Genomic DNA, 22,282 nt, shown 5'->3' on the forward strand with positions numbered 1-22,282 from the left:
TATCACTAACTGCGATGGGTGGCCTTTTAATTACAGGTGGATATCACTGTCCACTACATCTGCATTGTAGTTTAAAGCTAACTACAGTAGGTCCGGGATTAGGTTCATAGTAACTCTCTTATCAATTCTATCATCATTGGGAGGGGCAATGAAGAGACTGAGGGGGGAGGGGTCTGGTGGTATGGGGGGGGGGATTTGCCCCACTCAGTGCGATTTGCCCTGTGGCCTGCACTACCCAGCCAGGGTAGGGGATGATGGAAGATCCAAGTGCTAAAGCTGGGTAGAAGCCAATCACCCACCTGAAGAGGACAGGGGCCTGTCACAGTTAACAAAGTCTGTTAATTATTCAAGAAGTGGCACTGTTGCTGAAACAGCATCATAACAGTTAAGCTTCATACTATTAATCCACCAGCAAAAAAGTCTCTTTGGCCTTAAGTCTACTCGTTATTTTAAGACTCCCATGAAGGTGTGTTTGAAAGCACTGGGAAATGGGATGCTGGCTTATAATGGTGCCCTGGAAGACTCCAATTCCAATTGGCAAATCACTCTTTGTTTAGTCAATATGTAAGTCCTGTGTTAATGAGCAGAAGGGAAATAATAAAGGTTTATTGGCTCCTGTCAAATGTGCACAGTTGTGATATGTTTTAGCATTGTAAAAAATGAATCTTATTAGTTTCTTTATTTCCAAGACCCAGACATAAAACCGATACTGTAAGGATATAAAAAAAACTCTGCCTGCAAGGCCATCAAAAAGTACACCAGCTTCAAAAGGCTTGATATCTATTCAACTAAGTCTCTTTCTGAAAAAGATACAGCTTTGTGACACAGGTATTTCTTCATGAAAATTAGATATAAAAAGATAGAACAATAAACAAACCTTTTCCTTATTTTCCCCAGACGTTACAATGCTGCGTCAGTACCGCAAAGCAAATCAGGGCTCAAAACATGGGAGTGTGTTTCCCTTAGAAAAACAAATTAAAACAAACCCTGTCCCAACACGCCTTCAGTTTAACTGAAGGTGCAGGAACCAGATTACTACAAACTGTAAATGAGCTTAATTAATAAGTTAGTTAAGTCCTCTCCAAAGTGAGAAGAAAACTGCAAAGAATTTCATCAGAAATTGGCTGGCACGGTCGCTGCACAAGAGTAAACGCAGTAAAGGGTGGAGTGTGTACAGTGGGGCAGTCTGAGCAAGCCTCAACAGGTCATGGCAGGGGTGGCTGGGAGGGCAGCACTAGGAGTGCTTGTGGACCCAGGCCATTAAAAATGCACAATTACACATTAACTACTGTTCCAAAGATTTCACCTTATTTCTGTTGCTTACCTGGCTCAGGATGGTCCACTGGGTTGGATAAAGGCCCACCCAAAGTTGCAGATAACACAAGAATCAGTGCATCCTTGAACTGCTCAAAATGAACCTAGAAGAGAAAGGTTACCAGTCAGAAAGTAGCTCGGTTGTCTCAGTTGAACATGCTTAAAGAACCTGAAATTAAATATGAAGTTTAAAACAACTATGCTGTTTGACAAAAGACCTATTATACTGTGTATCATTACTAAGTATAAAAGGCCTGTTGTTATTATTAAGCAAGTGAGTATTCATAGTTAGGTCTCTCTTATCTTGTTTGCATTCTATGCGGTCCATTTGCAACCCATATATAAACAGTTCATTTAAAACAAATTTGATGACAGACACTGTTATCTTGGGATTTTTTGACATGTAGCACTGTTGTAAGAACGTTTCTTGGCAACTGTTGCCATCAGACGAGCCCCCACATACATGGAGGAGCAGCTCAGCATGGCTAAGAGCGGTGGGTAGAAGCTCAGTAGTGAGCCTACTTCAGAGCTGACCTTTAACCTTCAATTCTACACCCATTTCCCCATCATGAGGCCCATCACCGGGGATGGGTGTGGCCTCTGGCGAGGGGTTCATTCTCTTCCATGAAACGCGCAGAGCTGCCGCAGGAAGAAAAAGCAACAGCTGTCAGCTTTGTCCGTCATGCATATGCATATTTCCTTTGTGAACTGTGAAGCTGTGGCTCCTCGGGTTAGAGAGCGTGCTGAGTGACTGCTGCCACTATGGATGAACCTTTTTTCGCCCAAACGTAAAAGCTATTCTATTGTTAAGCAGGCGGCTGGGTCGCTGCTGTTGTGCTACAGGAAAACAGATGTTTTCTCTGGCCTCCCCTTGACAAACGCATGGTTATTAAAAGACAGAAGCTGTCATCGCCTGATGTAGAGAGAAGGGTGCTCACTGGATATATGGCCCTCCAGCAGGGGACAGACTGTGCATAGAAAACAGCACATGTGCATGGTCCAGCTAAAGTTGAAAGATGACGGATTAAATAAAGAAAATGAATCAAAATTACATTCCTGTCCACAACATAAGAACAACGTAGAGACGATGTGTTAATTTCACATCAAGTCAACCCACATAAAGATGACTGAAAATGATTCCATCCTAATCATTCCATGGCGAAAAGGCACAAAAAAATTAAACAGCAGTGACCAAAATGGTAGTGCTTGCTGTAGCATTAATACAGAGGGACAACAGAACCCTGCAGTGAACTGGAGTTTTCTCAGGTCTACACAAGCTTATCAATATTCATTCTAGACACGGTGTCAAGGTGCCGCAGTGATCCTTTCATCCTAACATCCTCACACCAACTGCAGATAGCAGCACTGTCTGAGGTACTTGTGCATTAAAATTAGACTGGTTACCCTAGTTACCCACACCTAGGATGGAGTCATAAAGCCCCAATTAATCTCAGACAAGAGGCTCTCTCCGCATTCAGCAGACAGTATTCAAGCTGTTGTGTGCACGGCAGGGCTCGCTATCAAGAGGGGCCGCAGTTCAAAGCAGACGTGTCCACACAGCTGTGACAATGAAAAGCACCATAAAGTGGTCCTGAAATTCACTTCTTCACAGCCCAAGATTCCGGTTACAAAGGGACAAGTAAAGGTTATATTCCATTCCGCAAAGCCGAAAGAGGAACCAGGTGTCACACCTGAAAAAGGCCCAACGGCTGAAACAGGGTGTTTCTTCTTTTGACTTTATCGTGCAGAATTAACCTGTGCTTGTTCCTTTGCGATCAATGCAGACTGAAACAGCTCCCCACTGAGGCAGAATGCTGGTTTACTGACAGAGCTATAGGAGGACAAAGATAAAGGTGCAAATTCTAAAATGCTTACAATGGCTAAATGGAAAAACGGAAGAGAAGTGCCACTGGAATTTTCTTGGCTCACAGACTATGCTGTTTGAGGTCTCTAGCTGTGTTGTCTCTTCAGGGCCAGATGGCTCTCCCTCCACACAGACTCTCCACACTCTCTCCCTTCCTACAGCTGCTGAGTATAGGAACTGGGGCCACTAGCGAGATTAAAACAAGCCATCAAGTGGGCAATAAGTAGTCCGATGGGAGCAAGGCATGTGGAAGAGGGAGGGGTTCCTGCGTGGCTGACGAAATGTGAGAGAGTTTCATGTGTGTTTCTTCCATGCGGATGTGTGTGGTGCCACAGAAACATACAGTAACTGAGATCATAAAGTAACTGATTACCTAAATCAAAAAGCAGGACCATTTCCAGATAGGGCAAAATGACAAAACGACTCAATTCTTTTTCAAAGTGTATTAATATATAATTGAGTGTACGGGGCAAAATAATAATATTAATGTTGTAACCAACAAGACCTTGGGAATTGTAAATAAAGTCAATAAAATGACCACAGCCCGTGGTCAAATATTTTATTTAAAAAAATATTTTTAATAAGATAAAGTTTAGTTTATTTCAATGTAAGATGGAAAGGGAGTCTTCTACAGAGGTACTTCAGAAATGATTGGTGACTACCGGGCTCAATCCTGAACAGGTTCCAGACTAAGGAGCTGTGGTTTCATCTATACTACGATTGTTTGCTTGTGTACACAACAGTTCTGTACATTGGGCCACTTTCATAAGCCTTAAATAAACCTTTTGAATACTGAAGTGCCTAGTTTGTTACTACAGTTTAACACACGGCATGCTGCCTGTGGATTGGGAATAGAGAATACAGCTGCTTTCACACTCCACCCAACACAAAGGTCACAGAACAGGCCTGAAATGTGCCACACACTCCCACAATGATTTATAAACTTAGGAATCCAGGTCTCAGAGTTTGGGCTGGTTTCCACAGAGACCTCCATAGGAACCACAGAAAGATGCTGATCTTAAATGCATGGCAGCCCCATAAACTCTTGTTCAGAAAGCACAGCGTCTGTCGCTAATATGGGCTTCATTCCTGCAGTAATATCAGGAAGAATAATTACATGACGATTATTTCAAAAGATACAGTTTTTATTGTGGTATTTAAGGACAAAACAGCAAATTCCTCACTGTGCACTGTGGAACTCCACTGTGTTTCAAATGAGGAATGGTCACAGAGTCCATATTAATCTCCACTGCTCTCTGAGGGAGGCCCGTAGGAGTAAGGTCCAGAACAATCTGCCAACACCTTAAGCCATCAATGCCACCTGCACCTTACATGCGTAATACTTTCTACTGAGATGCCCCCAGGCTTCTAACTACCACTTACTATGAGTACCTAGCTAATTAGTATACTACTAAGTCCCTTTAGTTGTTGTACAGCCTTTAAATATGTAGCTTCTCTTCTCATTCTCAAACAATGGCCTTGTTCCAAGCTGTAAAAGAATGCTGCCTCACCCCAGTACCCATTCCACACCACATACTGTACATGAGCCAGTTCTCACTTAGATCTGGAAACGGACACACAGACACACAGAACTGAGCACACAAGCTGATGCCCCCAACCCTATCCCAGCAGGCGCTGTCCCGTACCCTGTCAGTGTGAAGTCCCTCTTCTGGCAGCAGGGTGTGCAGTAGTGTTGGGGCGACCTCTTCAAGATGCAGGGCCCTGCACAGCTCCGAGAGCTCCTCCTGACCCAGGGACCCCGAGCCGCTGGTGTCGAAACTGTCGAAGACTTCCTTCAGCTGAGCCTCGTACTGGTCCTGCTGGGCTTCATCCATCCCATAGCACAGAACCACCTGCCCGCTCACCCTGGGAGCAAGAATGACAGGGAGAAAGGGAGAGATTTAGGGAAACCCTAACTCACCATTGCTGAGATATTGCATTGAGGAGAATTTCCCACTCAGCTGGTGAGGAAAATTCTCCACAATGCTTTCTTGTCGTCTTGTCTTGCTGGGACTAACGATCAAGCTTCCCAGCTATGTTTTTGAAGCTGATACCCTGGATGTTCTCAAGAAATGGCTGGATCGAATTCCTGGAATAATTAACAGTCAAACAGGCCAGATGGGATAAAATGTTTTTAGGTTCTTAGGTTATTTTTAACAGACCTCTTCACTTTGAGCAAAATAGAAGTGTTTTTGCCTTCTAAGATTCTTAAATAGTTCTGTTCATGCCCACAATCTCCATCTTTACAAGATCACTGAAAATCTCAAAATTAGCTTTCAAAAGCAAACAAGTAGATTCCGTGCAATACCAGTGAAAATTGGGTTGAGAAATTTTCTATGATTGAGTCTTTTCTTAAACTGACGTACCAAATTTACAGATTTTTAAACAGAAATGTAAAACCATAGATACCTGTATGCTTCCAGTTCAGGTCTTCTAGGACATTAATTAAGTTTAATGTTCTTGTAAGCCTGTTATTCTTCCAATGTACCATATTCATTTTAAACTTCAATCACTTAGGCATGAAAGCAGACAGCACTGTGAAGTTAAATGCCACAGATGCACTAAAACTGACTGAACAACCAGAGACATCTTAGTTTCACCTGTTGAAATTCCAATGAAGAACTCCGTTACTAAGCAGGGAGAGGAACAGGGTATGGGATAATAGAAACAAGCAGATTAATAAGACAAGGTGAGTCACTTGCCTGTAGGGACAGAAACACCCAGTACAGCAGGAAGGGATTGAGAATGTACACTACTAAGATTATTCTAAAGCAGGTGTCATGGACTAAAAGTGTAAACAGCTGCTTAACTTCTTTTTAGAACTACTTCAAAAAAGATCGTAAGCTAACAGCCATTGTAAATTTTGCATGTATGCAATCTAGTGCTATAAATAGTTGATTAAGAGAGAACTGTGGGTCAGCTGAAATATCTTTTTAATCTATCTGTAATAAATCTGGATTGGATCCATGCCTATCACTGAATTGGTGTCACAGCAGTATATTTAGAATTGTTTCAATCCAGAAAAAATGTTAGACTTTCTGCACAAATAAGAGATTTTTTGTGTGTAAAAATGTTTACTTTAACAGTATCACTGAGTCAAATCCAACACAGTAAGATTGAGTTTTTCTTGTGTTTTCAAAGGTTTCGAAAACAATCACACTATTCTGCTCTTTACTATTTTTACTAATCTTTACGTAAATATTTTCTCAAATGGATGTCAACAATTTCATGTTTTGAAGGACAATGTTTTTTTTATTTTAATGAGCAGCAAAATATTGGCATCTGTTGTCTTAACTGTGTCCCATGCTACAGCTTTGGATGTTGATAGGTCAGAATAGTATATTTTTATTGTTGTAAATATTTTTCAAAATTCAGAACATTTGCACCATAGAGCATAGTCCTAGGTTCCTCATGTGTAGTGTCTTGCTGTGAAAAGGAGTTCATGATTTTTTTTTATCAGAATAAAGTGATTTGTTTAGAATATGCTGGCTTGGCTTGCATCATCACCAATGCAGTCATATTGATTCAGAGGTCTTGCATGTAACTGACTGCGTCCTGAATTTTTGTTCACATCATTGGCAAACCTCTCATTCAGTCTTATGATCGAGCCCCACTTCTTCAAAACATATGAAGGTGGCCTCCGCGAGCAACTGCAAAAGTTTGCTTTTGTGGGTTACTCTTAAAGGTAAAATGGGAGAAAAATATGAACACTGCAGGAGAGAGGATGAAGGAGAAGTGGTATTTCTTGATGTTTCTGTTTACTGTACATTCAGTCCAAGATCCTGTCCCTGTCCGGATAACAATCAGGCTACTGTGTACAGTATGTTTGCTGAATGTACAAGGTGAGAAAGATAATTTTACCTTTAACCTAAGACATCTCGCTGGCCAGCACACAGACCCAAAATCCTTTTGTGGTCAGATGGATTACCAATGTTGCTAAGACAGGAGTTCATGGAAGGGCAAAACTACTTCCATTCCTTCACCTGGGCAGTCAAGGCCAACTGATCTATTAGATAAGCAGTATTAGTACCTTAGTGTCTGGACAGATAATGCCATACCAGTGTGGTGTAGAGATCCTACACACAGTCATCTCCTGTTATAAGGTACTCACACCCTATTTGGTATAACTTGAAATAGAAACCTGTGGGGAATTGTGAAACTGGGGCTGAGGAAAGACAAACCCTGTTGTAAAACCCTCCCCTCTCTGACTTGGTTTGTAACCTGTTTTGTCTCACTGGATTTCTCTGTAAAGCTAACTTCACAGTACAGGAGGGCTACTGTACACTATGGTTCTTCCTTCTAACTTTAATCTCATTGAAAAGAAAAGCATACTCTTCCCTGTTTACCCTACAAGAGAGCAAAACATTTCTCTGGTGACTTCAAAACTCCAAAACTAGGCAAGGTTCACAACTAGTCAATTCAACACCTTCTCCGGTGTTCTGAACATTTTTATAGAGAGGAATGATTGCACATAGATGTAGCTGATCTTACCCTCTCTACCTCATGCGAAGGTCTGGACTTCTTCTCTGATTGGTCTCAGAATTCACACACCCACAGTGCAAACCATCTCAGAGATACAGTTGTTTCCCTTCACATACCCTGTAATAAATTCTCCAGTGTCAAAATAGCAGAAATCTTGGGTTTTGATCATTTCACAGCTGTGTTCTTTTTACCTGCATAATTAAAATAAAATATCTAATAGATACAAAGCTGATTTTGCCAATTTCCTTTTAAAAATCGTCCCTTCAGGGAAATACACGACTGGAGGTGAAGAGAAAAAGGGATTTGTGTTGTCTAATGCAATTTACATCAATGAAACACAACACATTTGGACTTACACATCCAAAAGGCTGAACAGATGATCAGTGATGATAAACAGGCTGATTCCACAGCCACAGGAGTATGTTAGGGTAGGAAATAAATAGATGTAAAAGAAAAAAGCAGATAAAAGATAAAGATATGAAATAAGCAAATTCATAAATAGACTACTGATTTCCTAGATAGAATCATCAGTTTCCAAATTAATAAAAGCACATTATGTCAACGTTATCACACACAACAATTCAGCATGTGATATAATGCAATTCATTAATGTAAAGCTTAATCTGACATAACTACAAGATTTGGTCATTTAAGAGCCTATAACCCACAATTAAGTGATAAAAGGACATTATCAAAAAATTTAAATGTATCTATGTATGCATTATATTATAAGAAAAAAGTGTGTTTTAGTTACAGAATAAATTCTGTTGCTTCTGGGAAAACTGTCCCAGGTGTGAGTGCGTGTGTGTTTGTGTCTGTGTTTGCCCTGCAGTGGACAGGCATCCCACCCAGAGTGTATCCTGCCTAGTGCCTGTTGCTTGCCAGGCTAGGCTCAGGCTCTCCCACGATCCTGTACTGGATAAAGAGGTTAGAAAATAGATGGTGTATAATTTCTACTGGTGATCAACTTGGAAGCCCTCTTCACTGGGAGCTAATATGGCAGACCAAAATGGACTGAGGCAGACTGTCTACAGAGTGCACCAAGCTGTGACTGTGCAGGGAGGAGACTGTCTCACAGGACCCACTCACAGCTGCAGTGCACTAGTCCTTCAAAAGGACCACCATCAGCCAGGTGTCCTTGAGCAGGCCCAGGGAGCTCCATTCAGCGCAGACAATGGACTTTTTAAATGCAATCACTGCACTGCACTCTAGTGTGTCAGATGAAATACAAGTGAATTAGCACTCTGCAATACATTAGTACTGATGATTGCAAGGTTGATACAGTAAACATCATCTCCCTACTTATTACCTCAGCAAATAACTCATGCTTTCAGAGCAATTAAGAACATTAGCACATGAAACCAAAATATAGGATACAAAGGATAGGATGTTTAATAATGTGGTTCATAAAACACACAATGAAACAATTTACTGTCTCTATATCAGAACGGGCAATGCAGGTGCAATACCACCTAATATTGTTCTCAGAATGTATATATTGGCAAAAAGTATATTTGTAAATGTTTGAATTAAAAACATATATATAATAAAAAATCGTATTTTTTTAACATCCACATGTAAGATATTTGAACAGTTATGGCCTTTACTTTGCTCCTAATTACCTTCATCATATACTGTAGAAGAGCTCAGGTGTTTAATTACCTCTTGGCAAGCTCTAGGTCTCCTTATGAGACCAGGAATCAACATAATGACTTTGATTCCATTCTCTCCTGTAAGCAGACTGATCATATTCTGCACCAAAAGGATGTCATCTACATGACAGTAAACCAGCGAGAAGCCTGCATTTGTGGTGTTAATATATACTGTAAATGCACTAAAAGTCTGAATTGTGAATGACATTTCTGCAGCTAGCACTGTACTCGCTCATAATACTTGGGATCTCTAATATCCTGAAAAGATGGGCATATAAACTCAGCAGAAGAAAAGGTCATTTTCTTCATTCACTGTATGACTTTTGATCAAGGTGCTTCAGCTGTCTAATAGATCCAGACCTAAATGCATAAGGATCTACTATCAACTAGACACAGAATCCTTCCCCATGTGTTATATATGTAGTAAACAATGCATGGACTAATTCTCCCAGCTAAGCTAATGGAAAGGGAGTGTTTCTTCAGCTAAACAGAGAGTGTTTAGGCCTCAAGGTCATCTGTTACCAAAACTGGTTATCCAATAAATGAAACTGTTTTACTATGACTGATGAGACTGTACTGTTTCTGAGAATGATACCACACAAATGGCTCAACAACAAGGTTAATTTGGGTTTAAGCAGGTGTACCATCAATGCAATAATACGCCTTTTCACTGGACACAGGCTCCTGAGATTACTCTGTCATCCTTTCATTTTTACATTTTATGTTATCTATCGTACCTGATGACTTGAACCATGATGGCCTCATTACAACAGACAAAAGCCCATTGTTAATACTACATATTTTTACTTTTGATAATCAAGTAGAATTTTCATAGGTACATAACGCTATTTGCCTTTAATACACTGGCAAATAACAATACACCCTAATGCATGGATACTGGAGACGTACAGATTGCGCCTCTACTAATTGAGTATTACCAAAGTAATATATAAAAAGGGCAGACTTGAAAATAAATACTTCGTTGGTGTTATACGTCGTTGTTCAAATACACGACGGATATAGGGAGACGGTGTGTACATAACCTGATGCTGCAAACCGAAAAAAAGTCAAATATTATTTTCAAACTAATACAAACAAGATAGTAACACACGAACACTTAAATGACACAGAATTGATGTGTTCTACGTAAAGAAACCGTCAGGAGACGTGTTTTTGAGCTGCCGGCGGAATGAATAAGTTTGTGTCAAAATATATTTGCATTTGTAGTCCGCCTCCCAGTCGGCTTTTTCAAAGCACAACAGCAGAGATCTGTCCTGCTTCCTTGAATCAACAGGCTACCAGCCACCGGTCTGCGCTTAGCAACGGCAAAGCAAGTTGCCAGTCAAGCCAATCAACACGGCACTGAAGCACAACAATTATGAAAAATGCAAAAACATATATTTATTCTTAATATTATGATTAAGAAGTGGCTTTATTGCTGTATAAACAATATTGATTATGAGGAGAAAACGGACTTTGGTATATGAAAACATTTTGTACAATTCATGATTTCTGCGTAATTCATTCTGGAATCTAGATTAGGCACCAACAAAAGTGAAAGTTGATGTAAATCATTCCCTTATTTATATTTAAATCTTTAAGTGGCCCAAACAGGTAAATTCCTTAACCCTTGGAAAACCATGGTATTTTCCACGTTGCACTTTTCTGCAGCCACTAGCTGTCCGTAGTAGGATATTTGCATTTGTAAAGCGTCCTTTCCACAAAGGAATTAGCAGGCAGAACGAATCGGATTAGAATTATATCAATCGACAGTGGTCAACGAACACAAGGACCGGGGCTAGGATGCAGCCGGCTTCGTAGACAAAGTTTACAAAATAACAGGGATGAAATACTTAACAACTGGAGAATAAGTTTTTACCGTAGAGCACGTAGTATTAGGTTTTCGTAGAATTCGTGTTGTGGCGCTTATGTAGCAAAAACATCTGAGTGCCTTTCCGTTTACAAAAATCTCAGGAGTCCGTGTCAATGTTAGAAAAAATAAACACCGAATAACATGTTACCTTTTGTGGTAACGACATTAATAGCAACGGCAATAATCAATAATGCCATGGATATTCATACAACGGCATCACAATGTTTCTCATTCGCATTCCATATTTTTGCAAATCTCTGAGAACTGACTTTTCCCTAAATAAAGCAACATTTTCAACAACAACAAAAAAAAAACATTATCTATGCAGGGCTTCAGTTCGATCGAAGGATGTAGAGCAAGAGGACACAATTAACTTTAAAAAATTTCAAAAAGGATTAGGTCAGCAACTTACCCACAACGCTCCCAACTTTAAAGATGCGCCCTTCCTCTTACCACTGGCAGGATACCAAGTCAATGATACTGCACCGATTTGACGAAAACAAAAAAAAGAGGACGCTTTTCTTTCCTTCTCCGGGAATATTTGGTAAAAAATATTTTGAGGATTAAGCGGCTCTACTCAGGACCCCGGCGATCCGTTCCTGAGCTTCTGGTCGGGTGATACTGCAGACGAGCCGCTGTCGCGATCTGCTCTGCTCGGCTTCATGGTACAGTGTCAGATTTTGAAAAGCTTCTCTGGAAGGAGGGGGGCGTCTGACGCCTTCAGACGTAACAGCCCTTCTCCATTTGAATGAGGCAGGGTAGTCGCACAGCTATGACTGCTTGGGAGGAAAAACTGTGGGGCACTTTCACCCACTGAGAAAGAAGTATATCCCTGTGTAAAACATGCAACGTAATATGTAAAGGCCTATCTGTTTCGTTTGTGAGATTGTTGTATTGTGCATTTAGATGGTCTTGTCTTCTCAACAGAGAAGGAAAGGAAAACTGTAGCACTGAACCCAGATCATTTTTAGGCTCAGTAAATGTTTCCGTTGCTTTCAGAATGCCTTATAACGATAGACTCTCTTGAACAAAGAAAAGCTGTTTTAATGCATGTCCCTACCCATCTTTGAGACGGCAGTTGATGAATTCTATATATAAAACATTAATAAGGTACATGAACGAAAACACAAATATTCGGAAATTGAACACACTAAACGCAAGAACCGAATGTGCATGTTCAACAGTCATCGTTGACACTTTTTATGCAGCTAAAATCTGTTTCTTGCATATCTTGGTACCACGAAACAGATTGGATTATTTCCCCCAGTATACATATGGCTATGTTTCTAGCATGGTGAGATTTTCTTTCGCTAATAAAAAAAATGATATTAGCTCTAAAACTAATCAATTTGTTTATTAAATAGTAAGTATAATATAATAAAGAGTTTATGAAGCACTAAATATAACCGGATGAAAAAGTGTTGGATAAATTGCTTCCAGGTCGTGTAGCTGTTGGATGAAGAATGTACTACTTATTGTCAAAAACATGAACGAAATATGTTATAAAGTTCGGCAAATCGTCATACCGAAATGTACTGTTAAATTTTATTACATCGGTTTGAGATAACGTTTTATTTAAATTTAAATAAATCAACTACGAAGAAATCCTTGTGGAGAGCCAGTAGAAGGTACTGTAAAGAATATGTAAGGTAGTTAAACAATACTGCCCCCTGGTGTAATATTGGTTACTTTCCTGCCCTGTGTGTTTTAATTAAGACTATTTTCTCATTCTAATTCGTATTACAAAACAGTGCACTGTATTACATGCACTCACGGTGTCTGTTATCAAAGAATGTCTATGTAACGGTATTTTGTTCTCAGTTTTGTGGGGCTTTAGATCACAACAGTTGTAACCTTTAAATTTAACATTGTAACCTTTCACCACAATTCCAATGTGACGTGTGCATAGGCTTTCTTTTCCTGTAAGAATCGCATGTGTAACCAGGAATCAGAAGCTTCCTGCAAAACTCTGAGGATGAGGAAAAGAAAGAGACACGGATTTGAGTCCAAACCAGTCGCTAGGAAAACAGAGAAGGGTACCGAAACTGACCAATTGATGTAAGTTGTGGTTCGCTTGTCGTGCGCAACAACACGCTGTACATAGATCTACAGACCTATTTTCAGATACAATTAAATACGGCGTGGTCGTACAATAAGGTTTGGTTTTGATAATGATGATAAAAATCGGAATAACCTTTCCATTTATATTAACTGCCTAAAAATGTCTCGAGTCATTTTGAAGTGTTAACGTGAATTCCGGGTTGAGTGTAGATATGCATTGTTGCCAACGGAATGCCCGGCAATTATTCTGACATAGGGTTCGAGGAGGAACTAAAAAAAGAACGGGGAAAACAAAATGTTGCATTTTCATTACTAAGAAGCATAGGTAGAATTAAACGCGAAGGGGATGGAGAGGGAAAGGACCAATACATATTCAGTAAAAATCTTTTAAACGCCACAACAATTTTAAGGGGGACTTTGAGCAATGTAGTCAGTCCCATCACCCCCCTTGACTGGCTTAGTAGAAGGGGTATCCAGGCTAAGGTTCATCTGCGCTACAGTGTACTGTGTTGAGATTTTCATAGCTCCTCCCTATTAACACTTTACAGTAAACACCAAAAGTAACAAGTAATTTATAACCGCAACGAATCAATGCAATTACCCAGAAAACGGCAAAACCTTTTTTTACAGCAGAGGAACTGACATTTTATTGAACAGACGTAGCACAGGTGAATTCATCATACTCATTAATATGTCATCAAGGGGTGTCTAATGAGCAGGTCACAAGTTACTAGTATGTGAATCTTTATCTTAATTTGATTTCTAGAAAATATATTTTTGTCTGGCCAGGTCTGGGGGCAGCTGGTCGGTGAGGGTTAAGACACTGTTCATCGCTTTGCTTGTCGTCTACATTTCTGTACCAGTCATACTCCGCCTGTTCCCGGGACTTCTGGCACAGATAGTCTTCTTTCATTTCTGTAAGTTGTGTCTCAGGCCTGAAATAACTTATTTTTGATCTCCCTGGGTGCTCACCCTTTTAATCTTGTAAAGTGTCTTTACTGTTCCAGTGACAGACTTTGACCTCCTGCACCAGAAAAGTGTCTTTTCTCTGAAATGTAAGTTCTGATCTAGTTAGGAGCAATCAAGCTAATTGATAGTGGCAGTGAGCAGATAAAACAGAATGAAAACTCACACTTAAGACGGTGTCACACTACCCGACTTTTCCTAGGATTTTCAGTCGTAGCCTTCATATACATAATCGTATGTAGAGCTGCTTATTCCTGTTCTTCTGAAGCAGAGGTGTGAAACTCAGTTCCAACCTGAGCAGTCATTTAATTAATTATTCAAGTGTGTTTCAGTAATTCTGCAGTTACCTATAAGATGCCCTCAAGACTGGTCAGAAGTATTGACAATTACACTGTTAATTGAAGAATTAGCTAATTACTCATTTAGCTAATAAATTGGATAACACAATTAACGTTTAACTATGTGGAACACACAGAAGACCTCCAGGAATAGTTTGTTACCCCTGATCTAGATTATAAAACTAATAAATGTCCATAGAAGATGCATTTTGACCATCATTAATAGAATGATTTTGCTTCATCACATGCAGTTGTCAATCTGAATCAGAATGAAAATCTGGAGAAATCAGGTTATATGTTATACAATGTTTGAATGCACTAGGGAAGGTGAAAATATAGATTTACAGAGAGGAAGGGATAATGGAATCAGCTGGATTCCCTGAAAGACAGATATATTGTAGCAGCTCTGATCTGGTACTTGTTTGATGTGTTCATTTCTTTCCCTGCCTGCAGTCAAAGTTCCATTCTTTGTGGATCTCGAGTGTCCTGCTGACCTCTCTCTGAATCACACTGTTAACTTCTACCTCACACCTGAAGATGGAGTCACAGTGGGGGTCTGGTAAGCAGGGCACGGCTTTGTCTTGTTAAAGGGATATAGACTTGAGAAGCAGACTTTAGTGAAGCACCCTGCTTCACTGCTGGCTGTGAACACACTGATCTGTGCAAGGTCTGCTTGATTGCTGGATTAAGGAAACCCACTGATTTGGGAATCAGTATCAGTGTATTTTTTAAGTTGCCAGAACTATGTTCCAAATAAATAGGAACCAAAATAAAAAGACACCAAATAAATGGGAACAAATACTAGTTTTGTTTTAATTTATTTATGCAACGAATACTGAATGTGCAGTTACATTGTTTTTTTTCCAGCAACCAACTTTCACTTACTTTGTTTCAAGATTATTAAGATATTTGGAGCCCACTGTTTGTGTCCATTATAAAAAACGATTTATATATCACATGCATAAGGATGCATAATTGATCACACTGTGTTGCTGGAACCTTGTGTTGCTGGTTTACTGAGATTGTCCCTAGAACTCCTCAGTCTGGAGTTTTCCTGCTCACCTGTGTGTTTATCTAATCTCTTGCTAGGCACACAGTGCCCGACAGCCAATGGGAACAAGCCCAGGGGAAGGGCCTGCCGTGGTACGAGGCTTCACTAGGAGACGATGCCCCTGTTATCATCTATCTCCATGGCAATGGGGGCACCAGGTGCTAAATCACTTAACAGACAGTTGCTGTGAAGTAAATGATTAGGCAGTCAGGAAGCTTGTTTTCTACTTTAGAGCCTCTGACTTAGTCTTGAATGCATTGTGTCCACTTGCGTTTAATTCCAGTTTAAGTAATGCTGAAAATAGTAGCAGTAAGTAAACAGGATAAGATGCTATAGTGTTCCAGTATGCAGGAGGCTGTACTTGTTTAGTTGAGTTTTGTGTCTCTGCATCAGGAGGCATTTGAATGACAGATGTCCTGAACATACATGCCATACATCCATTCCAAAACCGACTCAAGAATTTCTGCTGATAAATACAGACATAGGAGTTGGTGACTCTCATTCTCTGATTTTAATATGTATGACTGTTAATTCATTCCCACAGGGCTGTATCTCACCGGGTTGGGCTCATAAAAGTAGGTTCTTAAATTTTGAATTCCTTAAATAATCACATCCACTTAATGTGCCGTGTTCACCCTGTGCCTCACGGTGTCCCTTGTGTTTTTATAGATGCTTAGTGCAGCTGGATTTCACGTTCTAGTTCTGGAATACAGAGGTACACCTTCGTTATACACCCACCTCATCTGTGTCTGGTATTGCCCTTTCTTTAGCACGGAGGTGTCAGACTGAATTCCTGGAGGGCCACGGGTCATCTGGGTTTTGTTCCACCCACTTTCCCAGTTACATAATTAATCTAATTATTTAATTCAACTAATTCTGCTTAGTTGTAATATTGTAACTTGGCTCTGAGGTGATTTATAGCTACAGTATTGCTACCTTTTATAATGTGAATGTCTGGTGTGACAACTGCAAAAGACCAACGAAATATCCTATAATTATAAATAAATAAATTTACTACTCAATTTGGAACAAAAAACAGAAGACACAAGTCTCTCTGGGAACTTAGTTGAGACCCCTGCTTTAAATGCAAAAGAGAGATCTAAGGGACTATTGAAATACAGAGTGGCACATACGCAAGTCAGTGCAGTATCCTCTTTAAAAACAGTCTGCTCTGCTCCCTGAGGAATCCTTCGTGTCTGCTCACAGGGTTTGGCGACTCTACAGGGCAGCCCAGTGAGGATGGCTTAACCACAGATGCCCTTCAGCTGTACCACTGGGTTAAGGCACACAGTAGGGGCAGCCCTGTCTGTCTGTGGGGGCATTCCCTTGGCACAGGGTGAGTTATGCAGGTATTTTTTTGGCTCAAAGTAAATGTTGTGAAAATCACTTTCAAGCGGTGATGTGATACTTGGATTACATACATATGTGTGCACCCCTGGTCAAATTGCTGTTTTGTTTTTTCAATCTGCTAAAATCAGCAAGTAAATAGTAACTGTGCATTAAAATGCATAGAAATATGTCATGTTTAAGTTTGCACCCTACAGAGGTTGTGTTAACTTATTTTCACTTAGAGATTCAGTGAAATATGCAATTTTACCAGGGGTGGCCAAACCTTTGCATACAACTGTATGCATACATATACAGTACATTACACAGAGCACTGGAACTGATGAGTTTGTAAATTATTTTCCCCAAACGTCTTGTTCATTTTATAATATTATACCACAAGTAACTTGTAATTGTAAAGGATTCGTTTTAAAAGTACTTTCCTTAAGACTGCACACACACAAGGTTTTGCAGTCTATGATTTGTTTAATTAAAAAAAAATCCAAATTATCTGCTAGTGACTTATAGTGCAACTCTAGCACTAATCTTAATTCCAGCATCGTGCAATTCTATTTTTGTAGAATTGAGTGATGCACACGTTGCATTTATAGTAACAAAAGAGATCTACAAAGTTATGCAGAATTATAATGTTTCCTTACAGAGTGGCTACCAATGTTGCACGAAAATTACAAGAGCAAGGTAAGTTCTTTTTCTGGAGACAGAACAAGTGCACGTATCTTGTAATATAGTCAAAATGAGTTTTTAAATAATATCTAAAATTATCATGGTCAAAGTTAAAGGTTGTATATTATCAGCAAAACGTTAAGCACAGTGGCTTGTATAAGTCTTTGGCTCCCTCTTTTGTTCACAGGCTTAACATTGCCTTGTAGGGGTGAAAGAAAACTAATTGCTTTCATTTGTACAATACTTTTCATCTTAAAGGATCCCAGCGTGCCTCACATATAGCATGGCAGTTATTATGCGCCAGCAGCACATTAGGTGGAGAAGTGAGAGAGAGTCTTTTTAATCCCCAAGGGGCAATTTGTTGTACAGCAGCAGACAATAAAGAAAACAAACCCACAAACAATACACGTTTATACACAAAAGAATTATTTGTTAAGTAAGGTTAAAGCCACCATGTATAACTAGGTATAAATGAGAACTTCAACCTGTTTGTTTTTAAATTAGGATTGAATCTTTTCTCAGGGGAGTAAGCAGAAATCATTTAAAAAGGGTGTGAAGGGTCGTCTAGATTGGAATTCGCTTTACATAAAACTCATAGCTGACAGACGTGAGAAAGGGCCTGAAGATACAGTAAGCATCAGTGACTACTGCATCTGACTTTCCCAATCCAGGTGACCAGGCCCAGCCTAAACTCCTGAGATCTACGATCAGAAAGCTACTTATCCTGGTGGGGGTGAGGCCAGTTCAGGCCTGTGCCAGAAGCATGGGGTACAAGGTGGAAAGAGAAATACCTGTTTAAGTTAATTATTCCTGGTATATAAAAACATAAATGAGTGCAGAGCATTTGCAGTGCTCTTAGAGGACAATATTGTTCTTCATGACGCTGACTCTGAGATTCCTGTCTCAGGAAATCCGGCTGATGGCGTGATTCTTGAAGCTCCGTATACAAACATACGAGAAGAGGTAGCCTACCATCCCTTGGGCCTGGTGAGAATCCCATACTTATTCAACTCCATCCACAGGTTTCAGAACTGCTCCTGAATTGCGATCAGCTGTGTTTTATATCCAGAAACACATATGTTTCTTCATTTCCCCCAGCTGCATGGCCAGCTCTGCAGCAGACCTGCTAAATGGAAAAATAGCAGGAAACAATTTTACATAAATAAACAAAACCATTATTGCTATACCTGTGGGCTGTTCTGTTGAATAGCTGGCTTTTCATTCTAATGAAAAAGTTTAAGTTTCTTTTATCTGCAGGGATTTTGCTGAGGTTGGTTTCTTACAGTATGTGAATGTTGCAACATTTTGGAAAGGCCACAAGCGTCGACCGATTTTTTCATTATTGGGAGCCATGGGTAATAGTGTCAGATTCTGCCAGTGGACATTGGACACGCTCGTGCATTTTAGAATACATAACTATGTAATCATTATTTTCAGACATCATTGGCATAGATTATTTAGTTACAGATAATTTAGCAGTAATTAGACAGTAGCGAGTGATTGGAATACAAGTACAGCCAATCCACTCCAGCGCCAAAGCAAAAGTCATAACCACAAACCGACACTTCAAATGTGGAAATGACACCTTTTTTTGTTAGTAATGAGAACTAAAGTGCAGGGCATTATTTCTGAACTGATCTGCATACAATATAAAATTGTCTAGATTGCCCTGTATTGGTTTAATGAAGTTCACAATCCTTAATATGTTTTCCTGTGATCTTCTGTGTCTTTTAGATTTATTGGCTGTTTCCAGGTTTTGAGTACTTTTTCCTGGACACCATTGCACTGAACAACTTAGTCTTCCCAAATGATGAAAAGTAAGTTAGCTAAACATTTATAAGCATATATTATTAGAATGAGTATTAATTTGATTGAAGCCTAAAGAGACATCCAATTCTACTGTTGTGACTATTAAGTTAAAGGCAGCAGCCAAAGACAGCTGCTTTACCTTTATTAGGGCTCATCAATGTGACATTTTGACAGTGAACAAGACATATACTGTATATGTTTATTTCATGGAACAGCTTTCTGGTTTATGGTTTATTAAGAGCTACTAGTCTCTGTGAATTATGAACAACTCTTGCTGTTCTACAGTGCTGAAAAGGAAGGAACTGTCTTAAGAGACTTCTGATTCTGCTTTCGTGATATATTGTGTTATACATATTCACGGGTGTTTATGGCTCTTTTTCCATTTGCAGAGGTTATTGAATGTACAAGTTGGTAAAATGCTTACTAGTTGGTAAAATAAGCAATACAATACCATATCCATCTGCCAAGTTAATATTGTGGAGATTATGGTCTTTACATGGAAGGAAGCAGAAAACTGGAGATGGATTTCAGACAGACATGCACTAGGCAGCTGCTGTGAGACACAGGAAGGAAGCAGAACTGTACAAAGTTATTGTATTTCCTGTGGTTTACAGTTGGAATTTTTGCAGTATTGGCTAGTAACAAGTGAGAAAGCACATCACACTGTTTTGCCTTTGGTAATGTAACAAATCCAAGTCTTTATTTCCTGGAGCAAATGAAAAGGAAACAAAGCATCATGCAATTGTGCACCAATAATAATCTTAGTCATGTTTCGTTCAAAGTGGTACTGTCCTGTCTAGATCGCATGACTATTAAGAATATTTGAAAGAAAACAGAACTATTGTAGTACTTTTCAATGAGAATAAAACAGACTGTATGTTAAATGCTTGACATTGTTTTGAGAGATATAGCCCAAACCTGACCACTCTTTAAATAGGGATTTCTAACACTTTCCCTCCAAAGCCCCAGTCCAGTTAGTCTTATGGGTTTCACATTTGTAAAATTGGCAGTACCTGTGTGTAATTGATGAAGTTAGTAATTTTAACCTGTTAAATTTGCAGAATGTATTGCAGGTTGAGTGGTAAGCAGAGATTGGTACCTAATGAGCTTTAAATGACTTAATTTAACCAATCACCTGCTTAATTGGGCAAATGAAAGTGTTGCAAGCTGTTAAAATGGATTTATTGGTGACATAAGACTGGGACTGTTTGGAGACCCCTGGCTTAGACTGTAGGGATCAAGGTACACTCACCAAACACCTGTATTTGGGTGACCAACTTGGGAACTCCCCTTTTGAAGGCTTTCTACATCAAATACACCCAAAAAATATGTGCAGTCTCCCATGACAGTATTTCAATGGGAAATTGTACCGATAGTCCTGCTGAAGAATGACAGCGATCCTGTGCTTCTCTGTTTAGCCTGAAAACCATCAGCAGTCCGCTTATGATCCTGCATGCTGAAGATGACCAGGTCGTTCCTTTTCACATGAGCCAGGAGGTATGAGCCCACACCATTCAGTAAGGCTGTGCTCCACCTCTTCCCCTATCCTGCCATTTCTACTTCACTACATACTCTGTACCTTCTAAAGCACAAAAACTTACGTTTTGTTAAGGGGTTCCTATCAATATACTGTAGAGTAAGCAAACAGATTTAACAGTCAGTGTGCTCACTGCACAATCTCATTGAGGTATATTTCCACAACATTAAATTCCAGTATGAATATTGAATCTCATTACACCACATGTAGGACCTGTAAGTGTTATTGAGGGCATTGCTTACTTTCTGGGGAGGGGTACTCTTTTTCCTGTTATACTTAAAAGTCTTTTGCACATCTAAAAAGAACAATTCATGAATATGTAATCCTTACATTCTTCACAGAGAAATCAATTTAACGATCATCTCAGATGCACTTTCTTACTGTATGTTTGTTTTCCCAAAGCTGCACAAGATAGTATTGCAGTCCCGCAGCTCCAAGGACAAAGTCAGGATGTGTTCCTTCAGTGGGTCCTTGGGTTACGGGCACAATAAAATCTTCAAAGATCCCGACCTGCCAAGTGTACTGTGGTGAGCTGTTACTCTGAAATTAACATTGATGAAAACACCATTGCCAGTCACTGATCCGAGTGCATGTCCTTTAAATAGTGGTTAGAACTCGACTCCTGACCTGAAGGTAATGCATTTAAACTCCACAAGGGGACACTGCTGCTGCAAAATTCAACAGCAAACCCAGTGGTGCAAACTGGAACCTTTGCAAGTTGCTTTATAAAAGAGGTAGCCAAACAAATGAATACTCCAAAGGCTGTCATTTAAATACTGCAGAACATTGCACACTTTACATGACTAAGCTGTCTGTATGCACAGCCTTTGCAACTTGCAAAGGTGGACTTCCAGTAAATATTTCAGCAATCACAGTTTCAGTTAAAGTTATGCAAAAAAGGTCATTTCTAGCTCACAATCCAGGGAGTTTCTCATGCTGGGATTTCTTTGCATTTCAGGGAGTTTCTACAACCTTTGGCACAGAGACAAGCATAATCAAGAGGAGGCAAACTCCATTACTACAAGGGGCAAATGTGTTCCATGTTCTACACAAGCAGGGATTTAACAGTTTCTAAGGAACTTGTATGACCATAACAGTACTGATGTTTCCCCCCCCCCCCCCCCCCAAGGTAATGTTTTTGCACCAGTTGCACTCCATCTTTCTTTGGGAGGTGGATTCTCACGTAAGTTAGATAAATTAAGTATATATGAATAGATATTAAAAATTGAAAGTCCTAAAACTAGGCCATTTTTGACAAGCATGAATGTCCATTGATTCCACCCTGAAACTGTAAACTGTGAAGTATAAAGCACCAGTCGAAAAGA

General features: G+C 39.7%; 2 protein-coding genes across 4 annotated transcripts in view; one reads left to right on the plus strand and one right to left on the minus strand.

Moving 5' to 3' along the window:
- nin (ninein (GSK3B interacting protein)) overlaps window positions 1-11,736 on the minus strand; it is a 44,194-nt gene extending 32,458 nt beyond the window's left edge. For all 3 annotated transcript variants that reach the window (XM_088648280.1, XM_088648277.1, XM_088648278.1), the window contains exons 1-3: window positions 11,598-11,736; window positions 4,825-5,044; window positions 1,325-1,418 (exon numbers count right to left, since the gene is read on the minus strand). In XM_088648280.1, the coding sequence (XP_088504406.1) occupies window positions 1,325-1,418; window positions 4,825-5,013 (283 nt within the window). In that variant the 5' untranslated portion in view covers window positions 5,014-5,044; window positions 11,598-11,736. The remainder of the gene's footprint in view (window positions 1-1,324; window positions 1,419-4,824; window positions 5,045-11,597) is intronic.
- Window positions 11,719-22,282, plus strand: LOC148653355 (lysophosphatidylserine lipase ABHD12-like). The gene is made up of 14 exons (XM_088648282.1): window positions 11,719-11,850; window positions 13,113-13,243; window positions 14,036-14,163; window positions 15,004-15,109; window positions 15,640-15,761; window positions 16,145-16,176; window positions 16,271-16,316; window positions 16,808-16,937; window positions 17,589-17,626; window positions 18,519-18,598; window positions 19,346-19,428; window positions 20,839-20,917; window positions 21,360-21,484; window positions 21,916-22,282. The coding sequence occupies exons 1-14, from the start codon at window positions 11,848-11,850 to the stop codon at window positions 21,950-21,952; spliced, it is 1,140 nt and encodes a 379-aa protein (XP_088504408.1). The 5' UTR covers window positions 11,719-11,847; the 3' UTR covers window positions 21,953-22,282.

Source organism: Lepisosteus platostomus, chromosome 10, assembly GCF_059453375.1.
Source record: "Lepisosteus platostomus isolate fLepPlt1 chromosome 10, fLepPlt1.hap1, whole genome shotgun sequence".
Lineage (NCBI taxonomy): Eukaryota > Metazoa > Chordata > Actinopteri > Semionotiformes > Lepisosteidae > Lepisosteus > Lepisosteus platostomus.